This window comes from Condylura cristata, unplaced genomic scaffold, assembly GCF_000260355.1.
Source record: "Condylura cristata isolate star-nosed mole 26May11 unplaced genomic scaffold, ConCri1.0 scaffold00029, whole genome shotgun sequence".
In the NCBI taxonomy this organism is placed as follows: Eukaryota; Metazoa; Chordata; class Mammalia; order Eulipotyphla; family Talpidae; genus Condylura; species Condylura cristata.
In genome coordinates, this window is record NW_004567130.1 from 24776543 (window position 1) to 24792444 (window position 15902).

At 39.1% G+C, this 15902-nt stretch overlaps 1 protein-coding gene across 1 annotated transcript in view; it reads left to right on the forward strand.

Annotated features, from left to right (window-relative positions):
• The first annotated feature begins 2995 nt into the window (after positions 1–2995).
• The window catches only part of WDR64 (WD repeat domain 64), a 56054-nt gene continuing 43147 nt past the window's right edge, over positions 2996–15902 (forward strand). Inside the window, exons 1-6 of the mRNA XM_004690778.1 lie at positions 2996–3140; positions 5946–6076; positions 7768–7867; positions 9820–9923; positions 11399–11428; positions 12495–12605. Coding sequence (XP_004690835.1) covers positions 2996–3140; positions 5946–6076; positions 7768–7867; positions 9820–9923; positions 11399–11428; positions 12495–12605 — 621 coding nt within the window. The remainder of the gene's footprint in view (positions 3141–5945; positions 6077–7767; positions 7868–9819; positions 9924–11398; positions 11429–12494; positions 12606–15902) is intronic.

Sequence of the window (15902 nt, forward strand, 5' to 3'; positions counted from 1 at the left end):
CTAGGTGGCACTGCCAGCTCGCAAGGATGTGCCAGTCCCGGGCGGGACGCCACGCCCTGCCAGTCCCGCCCGTCCCCCGGGAGAGGAAGGACCGGGAGCCTGTTTGTCTCACTGGCGGCCACTGCCCGAAAGCCCCATCTCGCCGGGCCGGAGAGGCGCGTGCTCATCTAGACTTGGCCTTTCCCAGGAGGGAAACTATCGCTCAGTGGAACAGAGACGTGAACGTGACCGCGCTCTGCAAGGGTCGCGGCTCCCCGCGCAGCCCTGGGGGGCTGCAGCCCCCAGGTCCTGGAAAGTCCTGCCGAGTAGGGACTCAGTGATGGGCCGAGGAGTCCGGTCCAGCATCCTGGATGTACACAGGTATTTCAGTTGTCATGAATTCCGGGTGATGAATTCCGGCCCTTCGGTGTCACGGCCAGTAAATCGTGTCCACATCCAGGGATGTGACTGAGTTAGTGCAGGCAGCACGTAAAGTGGGAGAAAATAGCTACAGATCTTATTTCTGATAAGGGGTGAACATCCAGGATAGATAGAAAAAAGTTTGACAACTCAGCAATGGGAACAAGAAGCAAACAACCCCTTTCAAACAGCAAGACACTTGAAAAGATACTTCTTTAAGGTGTACAGGTGGCCAATAAAAGATAAAAAGATGCTCAACACCATTTGTCATTGGGGAAATGTCAATCGAAGCCACAGTGAAATACTAACCCCACAGCTACTAGGATGGCTGTTCTCAAAAAACAGCCAAAATGTTGGCTAGAATGTGAAGTTAAAACTTTGGTGTACTGTTAGTAGACAGTAACACATGGATGAACCTTGTGGGCATTATGCACAGTGAAATAAATTGGATACAAAAGGACAACTATCAAATGGTTGCTCTTATATAAGGCACGTGAAGTAGGCAAAGTCACAGATTCAAAAAGTAAAATAGTGTTTATCCGGGGATGGAGGCAGGAGGAATGGGGACACCTTCAGTCTGGATGATGTAGAAGTTCTAGAAATGCATAGTGTGGAAGGCTGGGCAACGTTGTGAATGAATTGTGTATGTCCAAGTGGTTAAAATGATACATTTTATGAGATTTATATTTTACCATACTAGAAAAGCATAAGCCGAGTACAGAATAACCAGCCTAATTTATTACTGAACAAATTAGATTCAGCCTGGTGCAAGAAAAATGTAACTTTACTCTCCCACTTATTTCAAATTTTATAGTTGTTCTGAACTGTCCTTTTATGACATTTTGAGGCCCCAAAGTCTTTCTGGACATTTCTGGCCAGTGTGTAGTGGCCAGTAGTTTAGCTTCTCCAATTTCCTTGTCCACTACCTTTAGATGTTGCTCTGCCCGCTCCAGGATTTTGGGGAAATGCCTTCCTTGGTTGGTCAAGTTGTCATCTGATGCCAGTGACCTCTGTCTGCAACAGATTTTTTTTTTAAAGATTTATTTATTTGTGCATACAGAACTGGGGCCAGAGATGCGGAGGGTGAGAGGATTCACCAGAGACAGAGTGGGGTACAGAACAGGCAGATCTACAAGGTACACTGCTGAGGGGAGCAGCGGGCAGGGCAGGAGAGGTCTGCCCCGCCCTGTGGTCACCTCCAGGGCAGGCGGGGATGGAACTCAGGCGGAAGTGGCTTTAGCTTCTCAGTGCTGCGCTGTGACCCGCTGCGCCACCAGGGAGGGCCCTGCAACAGATTTTAAGAGGGCTGTTTTTTCTTCTAGGGTGATTTGTGGGTTCTTTATAGGACTTGAGATCACTGGTAATAATTCTCCAGCAACTCCCTTAGTGGGAACAGTCTAATTGTCAGATGGCTGCTTGGGGGTCCCTCGGATGCTAGTTACAGTCTGACATTAAGTACAGGTAGCCTGCAGGTGTCTTCTTCAGGATGGCCCTTACCAAGATGTGCCAGTTTGACTCCTCTGCTCATTCTAGCCTCCAGCTCTCTGAAAACATGTACGTTTCTTTCTCCACCAAATTCTGGGCATGGTCTGTGGTAGAGAACTGACCAGCTCCAGTCTTTTCCCATGGTGAACCTTTGGGTAGAGAAGTTCATGATTCTTTGATTACTCTGAAAACTCTCCAGAAATGCTCACAGCAGCCTCTTATATTACAGTATTGCCTGACTGCAAGCTAATTGTTGGTAAAATATTATGCAATGTCTTCTTCCTAAGAAGAGTCAAAGACCAGAAAAACTTCAATTGCAATTAGATTAAGTGGGTAGTATGTTATTGGACATGGCGATTCTAGGAAACAAGATGTATAAAAAGGCCTCATGTTGCTCAAATAATAACATTGTAAAAGCTTTTTCTCAATCAGGAATTAACTTTTCCTCATCTTGTTGGCTTGGTTGTTATATTTAATTAAAGAATAATGAGTAAAGGACGAAGAACCATTTTCTTCCCCATGACCTCTAAATATATCTTCATCTGTGATAGTAATGATGTGTGCTGAGGTGCAATTTTATCTTTAGAATTTCATGTTTCCATACCCAGCACAATACAAGAATAAAGGTGAACCTTACCGTCTATAGTATCTTGAGGTAGGCAAGAAGTTTGAGTCGATAAGAATACAGGAGGGACAAAATAATGGCCAGCTTTCTTACTTGATCTCTCCCCTCTTCTCCCCTTCTCAGTCAGTACTCATGTGCACAAAATTTATGGGGAAAGAGATTTCAACTTCCTCCTTATGTGGAATGTACGATGATAAAGAGATATTATGATGCAATAAGGACCATATGGTGGACACTGGTAACATTATGAGGTCAGGGATTTTCCTGAAATGTTTGTCTACAAGTAATGAATTACATCTAAGTTATTATTCCTCCCTGCTAGCATTCTAGGGACAACCCTATTCCTACCCAGAATATGGGATTTTGAGATCAAAGGAGTGAGATCTAGGGCAAATATTGAGACAGAAGGAAGGCATTGTAACAACTGGAAGGTTTTCCAAGTTGACAAATTTACACTGTAATTTCTGTACATAAATAAACATCTCCATGGATATCAAGAAAGGAAAGCGTCTGAGTACTGCACTTCAGGTTAACAATTTCAAATCATCCTTGAAGAACTTTGAAAAATTAATTGAACGTACAGCAGCTCAGAAAAGAGATGAAAGAGCAGGCTTATTTACTCAAAGAGAAGGTAAGATCAGTAATAACAGGACAGACCAGTTGGTTCTGTTGATTGGAAGTGGGAAGTGTTTTAAACCATCAGGGAGAAACAATAGAGCTTCATGACAAAGACAATGAATGGGAAGTCCCAAAGAGCCAGATGGATGTGAGGGAGCTTTATTTACTTTTCTGAACCTTAGTTGTCTAAGGCTTTCTAAGGCTTAGCATTTCTAAGGCTTCCTGTGGGCTCTGTTTGTTGGTTCCCTGGTTGACTTGGGACTTTTCACCCTGACATCTCTTTACTGAGGTGGTCATAGGGCCACAAAGACTTTCCCAGCAGGATAGAGTTTGCCATGTTCCACTGCCTGGGCTTATCCCCAGTCTTTAGATTGGAATGATTGCAATCATGTGCAAGTAAGGAGATTGCAGCGGATGCCAGTCTGGCCTCCACCTGGTCAGGGCTCGAGGAGAGCAGTGTAGTATGGATTTTCAAAGTTGGAAAACAGCAGTGAAGAGTAAGGCTTAACAGAGTAAAAGACTAACCAAACAACTTCTGATGGAATGAGAAGAACAGAGCTCACATAACTTAAAATTTCAGCATGGCTGGCTTTTAATATGCATTTATGCAGTACTTAATATGGACTCATGTCCATTTAACATGCTAATCTGTATAGTTATAAGCAAAAATTTTGATTTGAGTGTTCAAACCCAAACTGCTCATATCTAAACACTTTGATAATTTGTAAGTCACTATAATAAATATAATTTAAATGATTCTCATGACATTTCTATCAATAACAGACTGATAATGCTATTTTGCTGTTGTCCTGACTTTACTTGTGAAAATGGAGAGGTACAGATGAATCATCTGCCCACCTCACTCAGCTTGACGTGTTAGAGCTAAGTTTCAGACTTTAGATAAGCTTTTCAGTTGATTATATACTTGGCTAGATTTTCTACACTACTCAACAAACCTTTTATTTTTCTCTGGTCAGTTTATTTTGTCTCTGTGCAATTGATTTTCTAAATCCTTACCACTCTTTCTGAACCTTCTGTGACTCTTCTCAACCAAACTTCCATCATCATAACAGAAAGAAAGACCGAAAGATAAGAATTCTCTAGAACTCACTTTCCTCCACTTTTACTTTACTAAAATAATACTTCGCCTTTTTTACATCCTTCTTCCTCTCCAAGGCTATCACTTTGCTGTAGCAACTTCGAAATTTCCATTTCATTGAGTTTGTCTCAAACTAAAAGTCCTGCTTTACCATCCCTTCAGGTTATCACTGCATGTCTTTTCTTCTATACTCAGCTTCCCCACAGTATCATTTAGTTTTCATTCTTAAATGTGGATTCCCTCACCGCTTTACCGAAACCTTTTTTTTAAGGTTTGATTTGTGCATATAAGAACTGGGGTATAGGCCAGAGGTGCAGGGGGTGGGGTGGCAAGATTCACCAGAGAAGAGTGGGAAGTGGAACAGGCAGATTGACCAAAATACTTTGCTGAAGGGAGCAGGGGCGGGTCAGAAGAGGTCTGCGGTGGCCTGTGGGTCACCTCCCTGGCTGGAAATTGAACTCATGTTTTAGTGGCAGCTGACAGCTTCATAATGCTGTGCTTTAATCCCTTGTGCCACCAGGGAGGCCCCCACTGAAAAAACTCTTACCAAGGTATTTGATCACCTAAGAAGGGCTGTAAATGCTACAAATTATTTGCAATTTTTAGCCTTCACTGTATTAACAGTTGACTCTGCTGCCAGAAAATTTCCTCCTGCCTGTCTGTACACTCTCTTTGATCCCCTTTTTTTCTTGATATTTGTCATTTTGCTTCTCAGACTTATAGCGTAGACATCACATTCCTGTAGTATTCTAATCCAAATATCTTGCTATAACCATGACGGTTAGAGGACATACCACTCAAGGGTTATTGCACATTTATTACTATAATAGTCTTTGTCTACTCTGCTGAAAGTTTTTTCCTTTTAAAACCCACATCAAATGTCACTTCTGCAAACTTCCAAGCTTTCCCCAAGCAAAATCATCCTTAGCATTGTTAATACACTTTATTGTGAATGGAGGAATTTACAAGCTATACTTAGTATATGTATCTGTTGTTGCCCTGTGCCAATCACTGCACTGTGAATGGTTTGAGAAGAGCATTTCTGCAAGATTTTTATATCTTTTAGAAATGATAAAAGTGAGGGCCCTCTTTGGTTAAAGCACAGCACTATGAAGTTGTCCACAGCCACTGTAGCATGAGTTAGGTCCCTGGCCAGGGAACTGACCCACAGGGCTCAGCAGACCTCTCCTGACCCACCTGCTGCTTCCCTCAGCAGTGTGTTTCTGTTGGCCTGCTCTGCTCCCCACTCTGCCCTGGTGAGTCCTCTCACCCCCTGTATCTCTGCCTATACCCCAGTTCTTGTATGCATAAATAAATAAATCTTTTTTTTAATTTAATCCTAAAATATTCAATTTAAAAGAGTAGGGATTTTGTTATCTAGTTTTTCATTCTAAGTTCAGTGCCTAGTATGCATAGTACTGAAACACAACCGGTGTTTAATATACTTTTGTGTCTAATTTCTTCTTGCCCTTAGACTCAGCAGTCTTACCCCAGTGAATTAATAAGCTATCAAAGAATCAATGTATATTATTTTCTTATGAGTAACATTGTAGCCAAGGGAAATAATATATTTCCATTAAAAAGAGCTTTACTATGCAGAGCAATTTGGTTTTTATAAATTGAAATAATGAAATAAATTAACAAATAGGAAAAGCAGCTGAAAATGCAGTATGGAATTTGCAGTTTTATGACCATATTCTTGTACGATTGATTATGCAGATGTAATTGACTATGACAAGTTTTATGGAGCGGTGAAGGAACTCTTTGGTCCAGAAGTGAAAAATCAAGATGTGAAATGCTTTTATAGAAAACTCTGCAACAACCCTGATGCTTCTGTCGACTGGTGTGAGGTAGTCACGTTTCATGTTCATTACACAAAATGTAAATGTTCCCCTTTCTTACTTCAGAATAATAAATAATTTAATGAAGTTCTCCATATAGGGATGAAATTCACAATGTGTGTGTGGCAGGTTTCAGTGTCTTCATCTATAAAGTGTTTCCTTTCATAATATAAAACTTTACCTGTCTCTTCTGAACAAATGTATCTGGTATAGTGTCTCTTTAATATGTCCTCATGAAATTTTAGTAATTGGATGCTTTTAGCATCCTTTGGAAAATTTATGATTTATGGGTGCTTTTGTGGTAGGGGTGATGGGTTGACACATATCTGGGATGTGAACCTATTCCTCAAATCATAGAGTGCTGTAAACCAATCTTATTTCAACAACAAAAAATAAATAATATGTAGGGTATGTCTGATATTACAGCCAAAGAAAAATAAAATGTGGTGGTTAAAGGATTCAAATCCGACAGTAGAAGGAAAAGGTACAATGCTTGGAGAAACACTCTGGAGAAGAGAAAACTAAGAAAAGGTTAATTATTGTTATTGCCTTTGAAATAAGTGTTGTAGTTTTGTTTTTAAGATGGAAGACATTTGAGCAAGTATTTTAATAAATGTGGCAAGTAGAGAGAGGAAATAAAGCGGACAAGCTATAAAGAGATGAAAGGATGGTGGCAGAGAAGTAGTAAAGGGACTCTCCTCACGGAGGCGTCCTCTACAAGGGAAGGAAGGAAGGGTGGACACAAGAAAAACTGGTTTGTAAGTAAGGTGGCATATTGCTGAGGAAACTCTTGTCTAGTGCTTTCCGGAGTAGTCATCTAAAGAAGGAGCTGTGAGCACCTGCAGAGAGCGACAGGAGGAGGGATCACATTTTATGAGTAGAGAAGATTTGACATAATTTTTGTGGACAGTGAACAGTCACCAGGGACACAGGGGATGATGGTCGTTGGCACTGAAGTCCCAGGAGCACATGGAGGGGCGCCCCACTCATGGACCTGGCAATTTTCTGTGAAGCTAATCCAGCACAGTGCACTCCCCAGGTTATTCTGCTCACCCACTCACCAGCATCAACGAGCATCAAATTTACGAGAACGACCACTTATACACATATTTTTTCTCTTTATTCTATTTATTCATGAAATGATTGAACAGCAATACTGCTTTTTTTAATTCCTTGGAAATACATCACTTGACAATTTACTCACAACTAAAGAGGAAGCTTCTTGGGGCCACTCTTTCATAGAAATACACCACCTAGAGAGTTTGCTTTGGGCTAGTTAGAGAAACTGCACAATGTCTTAAAGAGCCACAACCCCCTCTCACGAGGGTGAACAATCTTGTTCAGGAAGATTAATGCAAAATGGATAGGGGTGGGTATGTGGGTGTGCCGCATTCAACGTGTCCTCAGCTGGAATCCTGTCTGATGAAATATTCGTGGCTTCCATTAGCTGCTAATTGGGCTGACAGTCTGGTTAAGACCACCAGCCTGGTACCTCGGTCCATAAGAAGAAAAACCACGACTGCTCAAAAATCAGGAGTCATCAGCATACAACTTGTTGAATATATTGGACTGCCTTCTTTTGATATATGAGAAAATTGTTTACAAAGCTAAACTTAGACTTTCAACTTAACCAGGTTAAATTTGTAACTTTACAGCCATCTTCTGAGATGTTGTGCATATTTATACTTTTTTTTTTTTAGATCTTTGGATACTTCTCCGAAGAAGATTCTCTTACTTCTCAGATGGATGAAGAAAATTTGATTTTCCTTGTTTCTAGAAAACAGCGAATTGTAATTTCAGGTGAAAACTTTAATCTGTCATCTAAATTAATGTGGATTTTAATACTTTTTTAAAAGTTAACATTTTAGACAACCACATTTCCATATAGTTATTTTTCATTTTATTCAGTAGCTCAATACTTGGTAAGTGGGTGGAGATGGAGAGTGAGAGTTTGGTTTGCAATATCAGAAGATAATATACTTGCAATTGAGATTCAAATGTTCACATCATTCCAAAAGATGTATTGTGAAGGGGAACAATTCATTATTCCCTGAAAAGGCTCAGACTTCATTTTAAATCGTTTTAGGCTTAAATAAAAGTATATATAAGTATACTTAAACACCTTAATAATTCATGCTCTGGTAGTAAATGAAATCAGATTTCATTTAAAATTATTCTAAAACTAAATTTTTAAGCTTTCACTAAGTAGGACACCTTCCTGCACTATCACCCTTGATTCTGGAATTAAGCCCTAAATCTCTTGTAACTTGAATCTGGGCCAATCACAAAGTGTGCTGTAGAAGGAAGTTCCCTGTTTACTTATGGTGTTTATTTTAAATTGAATTGGGGCCCCATGCACTTCCACCCTTCATAACTGTTGACTCATTTTTTCTTTCTTTCCTTCTCTCTGGGGAGAAAGAAGTATAAGAAAAGTAAAGGCAAATATCTGGAGTTTTTCCAGGTTCTCCAGAGGTCACTCCATAATCTGAGATGAAGTGTATAATCTGGTTCAAATCTGTTGTTCCTTTAAAAATTACCTGAATTTCCATCAGTCCTTTGTGAACTCAACTCACCCTCCTTAGCCCAAGCATAGGCCTCTCCAGAACTCACTTTTGGCCATGGGAACTATTATCATAAAGACATAAGCAGGTGCATTCCTGCTTCCATCACCACTAAGCCGAGGAGGGCCTCTGAGATGGGACGCAAGTTTCAGCATGCTAAATTAGAACATGGAGAGTGTCTTTCTAGGAGGCATTTGTTCAATAAACAAACATCATTAAAGTCTAGGTGTGGGGCCAGGTGCTCTTCTAAATGTTGATGACTCAGCAGTGAACAATGAAAAAACCTGTGACATTATGGAATTTACACTACTGAGAAAGACAAAAGCTTGAAGTGACATTCCAGTATATTACTATATATACATTTCTGATAGCAAATACTGTTCAATACGTACATGCATGTATATATGAGCTATATGTATATACCTTATGGCATGTATACTTATATATATTTTTATAATATATATTACATATACTTATAATATATTCATGCTCTGAATTATTAACCAATCTGCTCACACCTATGGCACTGTTTTTCTACTGCGAATGTATGGATTAGGGGGATAATATCAGAGTGTGAGATCAGCCCACTTGTTTGACCTAAGACTTTACAAGTATAAAAACGAAATTACTCTGTGAATGGCCCAATATATGTGGCTTCATCATTCAGTACAGAATCAACGATGCATAAAAGTAACTTAGCACTTTTTCAAAATGAACAAAGTCGAAATAAAACTTTAATAACAGAAGTAAAATAGTTTTATTCACACTGGAGATAATATTAGATATTTATTCTGTAATAGTGACTATGCTAGTGACAGTTTAAGTAATTTTCTTAAGATATGAAAATCTCAAAGTAGAAATGATTATAAAGCGCATATGAAATCTCATTCTCTGTGAATGTGCACACAAGTGTGTATGTTTATACGTTCGGGGGGCAGGTTTATTTTATGTTTTCTCCTGGGAAATCATACACCACATTTTCTTAGAAAGTGCCTTAGGTGCAGATTACTGTAGCTGGCAATAATTAAAAATGAATGACTAATGGTTTTTATTCTACTTTAATTTTTATCAAATGGGGAGATTTTTAGAAGGGGTTGCTTTCTTTTTCTTTTCTATTTTTAAAAACAAGCCTAGCAAATGGGTTTTCAGATCTTGATGGTTGGAAGTTAACATGACTTTACATCATACCAGGTAGTAGAAGACGGGATGTGATTAAGTGCATTGTCAAGATTCCTCAGCTGGATTTACTAATAACAGCTTCTCAGAAGGGGTTAATAACAGTCTTTAATAACCAGGTGATTGCAAATTTGGATCCCTCCTTTGCTCCCCGGCTCACCTTTCCCTCCTGTCCCTCTCTCCTTCCCGTCTTTGCTTTTGTCTGTGCATCATGCATTTGTATTAGATACAGCATCATCATATGGAGAAACCATAGTGCTAAGCTGTTACAAAAAATAGAGCCCAACATCACTAAAATAAGGAAATCATTGAGCCCCAGAACAAGCTGAGACTTGGTAACGCCTTTGACATTGTTCCTCAGAGGGGCATGTTAGGCCGTGTGGTATCAGCACAACTAGTGCACAATCCTAGACCATTTCTCAGATGAAATTAGAAAATCTCACCAGGGAAGTGATTTTGTCATGATCTTACCAAGTAATAAAAGGTCCCAATAAGAACCTTGGACTTGCAGTAAAAGAATGGCTGAAATTCTGGCCCTTCTGTTTCACTAACTATAATGTTAAAAGGTAACTTAAAGAACGTCTTCCATTTTCATGTCTCTTTTCCAAATTGTGTAATGAGAACACCAGGACCAATCCTTTTCCCCCTCAGAGGATTTGTAGTGAAGGTCAAGTAAAGGTAATGAACCATTTTATGAGCAGTAAATTCCCATAGAAATATAAGGCATTTCTATTATTAAAGCCATCTCCTTCCAAAGCTCCAACTTTATGTCTTCCCTCTTCACAATACGAGAGATTTAATTGGAAGCTATAAGGACATAGTTGAAAGAGCATTACAGCATGAAATAAAAGGTAGCTGGCTTTAAATATCAAAATAAACCAGTTACTAGCTCAATTCCAACTAGAAACAAGCCTTACAAGTCAAATTGATTTTAAGTAGTCACCACATTAGTGAATGTAAACAGTAATTTTAGCCTGCCAGTGTCCCCAGGCAGACTGCTGCTGGGCCTGGGCTGTGGGGGAGGCGCCAGCACAGGTGGGTCTGGCCTTCCCCTTCCGGGCCTGCATCAGCACTTACACCTGTGCTAGCTCCTGCTTCACCTCCGTCACCGGGTTTCTAGTCATCAAAAACCTCCCAAGGTAGCTATGTGTTTAGATGAGCTACTACTCACAAAGTAATTAGCATCATTGGAAACATTCAAAAACATATTGGCAATTGTGATGAAGGAAAAATGAGGTAAAAGCAAAAACAGATTTGCCCCATTTAAATAGGAAAAACTTCCTCCATCTCTTTTTCTCTGTCTGCATTATTTTTCTTATTTATTACCGTTGTTTCCTGAAAAACAGAACAAGGATTATATCTCAGGGAAAATGTGAGGGGGATGTAAGGGTGTAGTCATCAGCCTTCAAGACGTCGTAAAAGTTAAAACTTTTCCAATTAAACAGTGCATATTCTCCAGAGCAAGAGGGGGTTTGGGGAAAGTAGAAATAACAAGTATGTTTAAATCAGGAGATGTTGTATGTTTTAGAGCGAGCACACATTTTTTTAACCTTAGTGCTGACTTGACTTCATTATTCTCTATTTTTGTTTATAGATGAAAGTTCAGTCCAGCACCAATGTTACAGTAAGTACGTTAGAACATTTCTAATTATGTCAAATCTAGGACTCTGACGATGGCTCCTCTATAGTTAATCAAAATCTCTGAAGTGCTCCAACAGGCTCAGAATCAGTCGTTTTTTTATGGACTGCATATGTTGATGTTTAAGACTAGGATAAACTAACCCTTGAATAGTAGCATAGAGGACCTTGCTTTCTGGAGCTAAACTGTAAAGCGTGACTTACAAACTGGGTGCACCTTGGAATTTTCTACTTGAAAGCCTCCTAAGTTTTCTGAGTAGACACCTGGAGGGATATAAACGACGGACACAACACAGGTGTGAACATTAGGAAATAGCCAACGAAAATAATTTGATAACATTTTACTTTAAACTTCAGAACAGCATAAAAATTCAAGTGCAATTTAATGATTTATCTAGCCATATTTCCCTTTGGAAAGTATTCCTGAGGCAGACGATGAACAGCAACGTGCTGCTTACAGACTCTCTGCCTGGCTTCATGGGGACATGCCTGTATTTTCCTCCCAACTTGCCTGTGCACTTATCACTGAATTGCAGAAGAGGGCGCCCAGCCAGCTGGCCCAGGACTCCAATGCCTGTCTAAACCTCACAGCCTGTTTCTGAAGCTTAAAAAACCTGCTAAAACTCCTAAGGGGTTTTAAGGAAGGGTCCAAGGTGTGCCTGAATAGTGCCCGGGGAACAGGCAGCAGTTTGTGCGAGAGCAAGCACTCAAAGTGGAGCTGCCGTTCCCGCTCAGAAGTGTATGGTCCTGGAAATGACACATCCAGCCATGCTAAATTGGCACCTCTAGGCAAGACACACGACAGACTCACTGGCCAGGCTCTGGCTGCCTTGTGCTGCAGTGGACTGTGTGGAGAATTGAGGGTGAGAGTGAAAAGGAAAAAGATCAGAGCCTGTCCTCAACATATCAAAAGACCAGAAGTGTGAGCCCCCCGGTTCATAAAGGGGCATGTGGGGCTTTTAATGTAAATGACCTGCTCTTTAGTAACTGTCCCCAAGTGATGGAACAAAACACATTATAATCCTTCCCCCAACTGTCTGATTTTCTATCAGGACACCTCTTGGATTACAGGATGTGATTACCTCTCTCAGCTGAAACGAATTGTTGCCACGACAGAGCGGACTATTATTGTTTGGGATTATAAATCTCAAGGGAGCAGCCAGGTACTTTGCCAAGAGAACTAATCAAAGAAATAAAATGGTCTTTCCCATACTAATAGGAGATGAGCATCGACTTTCTCTTCCGGACATCAGTTTCCTCATATATAGATTTGCAGGATTAAAAGGGTATACTCAACGTATTTTATGTTTAACTTGCAGCGCTTTATTTTTAGAGAAAGTGTAATTTTTCTCTTTTATACTCTTCTTTGTCTGAGTAATATCTTTTCTAGGCTTTTTCATATACTTACATTATCAAGTTCAAAGCCTTTCTCCCTAATCTATCTAAGAACATTACAAATGCCTAATTTTGGTAAAAAGCATTTTAATGGGGAAGATTTTAATGTTCATTCCTTCCGTGGCTGAGATGTTAACACTTAACAAAGACACAGCATTTATTGAACACTTACAGACATACTGAATTTGTGCATCTTCCCTGTACTCAAACTAATCTCAACAATCTTGAAGCAAGGACCTCATGAATCCACATAACGCAACGACACAGCAAACTGCACAGTATGAACAAGTCCAACAGAGATATCATTAGGAGAAGTGATATTCTTGGCAGTGGGATTAAAAATCCTCAGCAAGCAGTTTGACTTTGATGGAACTGGAGGATTAAAAAAAAAAATCCCTGAGGAGGTTAGAGAAGGTTAGAAAGAAAAGTATACAAAAAAAGATATACATATACATGCATACATACATACACATGTATATGTATATATGTGGGTATATATGTATATAAATATATATGTATATTTATGTGTGTATGTATATATGTGTGTGTATATATATCTCCCCCAGAAAACTCTGGATGGCCTTTCACCTGTTGTTGCTGCACAGGCTGCCAGCACCATCACTATGCCACGTAAGGGGCACTTACCCAAACCCCTGCCAAACATCCTGATTCTGTCTGCTCTTAATGGGTTGGTGAAAAACAGGAGATAGGAAGATTTAGAGAGGAGACAGGAATAAATTTCAGCTAATGAAACATTCAGTCTGTAAAACTGAGATGAGAGTCCCACTGATTATGTGAATTGTTTAAGTTTTATTATTTAATCAATGGAAGAAATGGAGACTTAGGAAGAGTTGTTAAAACCATTTATTACTTTGCTCGTTAACTAGAGTAAACATACCTGAGATGGCCATCCTTTTACTTAGCATAAAACTATAAAGCTGACAATAAAACCAGAGTCCCTATTTATCAGATTTTTAAAAATGTTACACTTAATAGTTTCATTGCAAAAAGGTTGCATTATCAGAGGCAGTAGCTACTCAGGAAAGTTTATCCTATGGTAAAGATGATTAAAAGGAAATAGAACTGCCATTTTTGTGTTTTTTTATTTATACTTTTCTTTCTAACCTCAGGGATTTTTTTTTTTTTAATTTGAAGTTCCTTGTGATTTGACTATCCTGTGAGAGGGATTTTCCTCCTATATTAATTTTTTTTAAAAATTTAAAAAGTAAATTACATACAGTAATAAATAGGTAATTTGGATAATTTTGGACTATTGAGTATTTTTGTCTAAGTATTGTGTTATATATAACAATTAAAATTCATAGTCAATATTGAGAAGCAACACTTATTTCAGAGAAAATTCTAATTTTATAAGTCACATCATAATTATGTTTTTAACTTCTTTTTATGCATTTCCTATTTTGTTAACTGGTCTGAATCATGAGAAATAACCAGTAGCTGCTTATTTTTAAATTGGTAGAAAAATTTGAGTATTAGTCTATTCCCTCTGCATAATGATAGCATCTTATTTTTTAAAAACAGTATAAATGTAATCTTGCAAGAGCAATCTTAAACTATCACAATGAAACTTAAGAAAACTTGTAAGCATTTACCTCTCCCCCAAATTATCACATTTCCATTTCTTGGAGTACTACATTAGGGAATGTGATTCTTAATTCTTCGTTCTTTCTGTCAATAGAACATCCATGCCAGGACAATTTTTTGGTTTGCTTTTATGTCTTAGACTCCCATATTTGTTCATCTCATAAAACTCTTTTGCAGAGTGATGAAAGCTATGTAAATGGTTGCCTTGGAAATTATCAGTTATAATATTGTAAAGGGTGTGAAATGACATCTTTATTTATAGAACATTTTAAAATAAAGTTAAATTTAAATTAAATAAAGAGCCAACTTAACTTTCCTCTGTGCTACATTTGCCCAGTCGTGGTGAAAAACTAAACGTTCCACGCTTGTTCCATGTTGCAACCAGCTATGATGCCGTCGTGATTTAAAGAATCAGATGGAGGCTTCATGTTCTTTGCTATGTGATACCTTACTATCTCCCACCCTGCAGTATGATGGCAGCTGTCTTCTCTGTCCGTTTGTCCTGTTTTCACTGTTGCTTTTCATTCCATATAAACCTAACATTTTCCTGAATCATCTTCCACTTTTCAGTTCCCCTCCCTGTCCTCTCGGTTCCTCCTCACCTGCCCCCTATGGGAGAATCATCTAGACTGAATCATCCTCAGCCTCCATTCCTGAAATCTCTGTCTTTCCAAACTCTGGTTTTGGATGGACACTATCACCCTTCTCTGCTCTTTCAGAGTCATTGCACGGCTGGAAGAACAAATTCATGCTATTTGACATCATGAAAAATTCAGGATCTGCAGGTTCGCCCCAATGCGCAGCACCTCCCAATAATCTCTTCTTGTTCCTGCCAACCCTCTTGCCCATTCCTGGTAGTTATTCCAAAATTTCATTTTTTTCCTCTGGTCTTACCTCTCAGCAGATAGTCTTACCCTTATTTTCCTGAGAAAACTATCTACAAAGTGTGTCCTCTTTCAAATGCCAGCCCTCCCACCTACAGCTTTAACTAGCAATGCACCTTTCCTTCTCTCTGCAGACAAAATATCCTTGCGTCTTACACCCACAACCCCTCCTGCCTAATCAATTACAAGACTTCATATTCCTTTACCTTTTTTTTTTTTTACATTAATCTCTCCTTCTAGGCTCCTTTCCCTCAACCAATTCAGGTCCAGAACAAAGACCATCATCCCTGATCATTGGAACTAAAGTGATCTTTCAGTCACTCTACTTCAGCACCCCTGTTAATTTCCCATTATTTGAAAGTGTCTGTGTTAGTCATCTATTTTCCAACACTGGATGGTAGATTTACACAGAGTCACACATTTTTCATATTCATCACTTGCCCTTGCTTAGAATAGTTCTTGGCATAGGATAGCTGTTCAATAAATAGTTGTTGAATGACTGAATGAACCTCTTAATACACTTAAGTTTAACTCATTCTAAAGGAAGCAAAATAAAATTACTATAAAAATAAATTT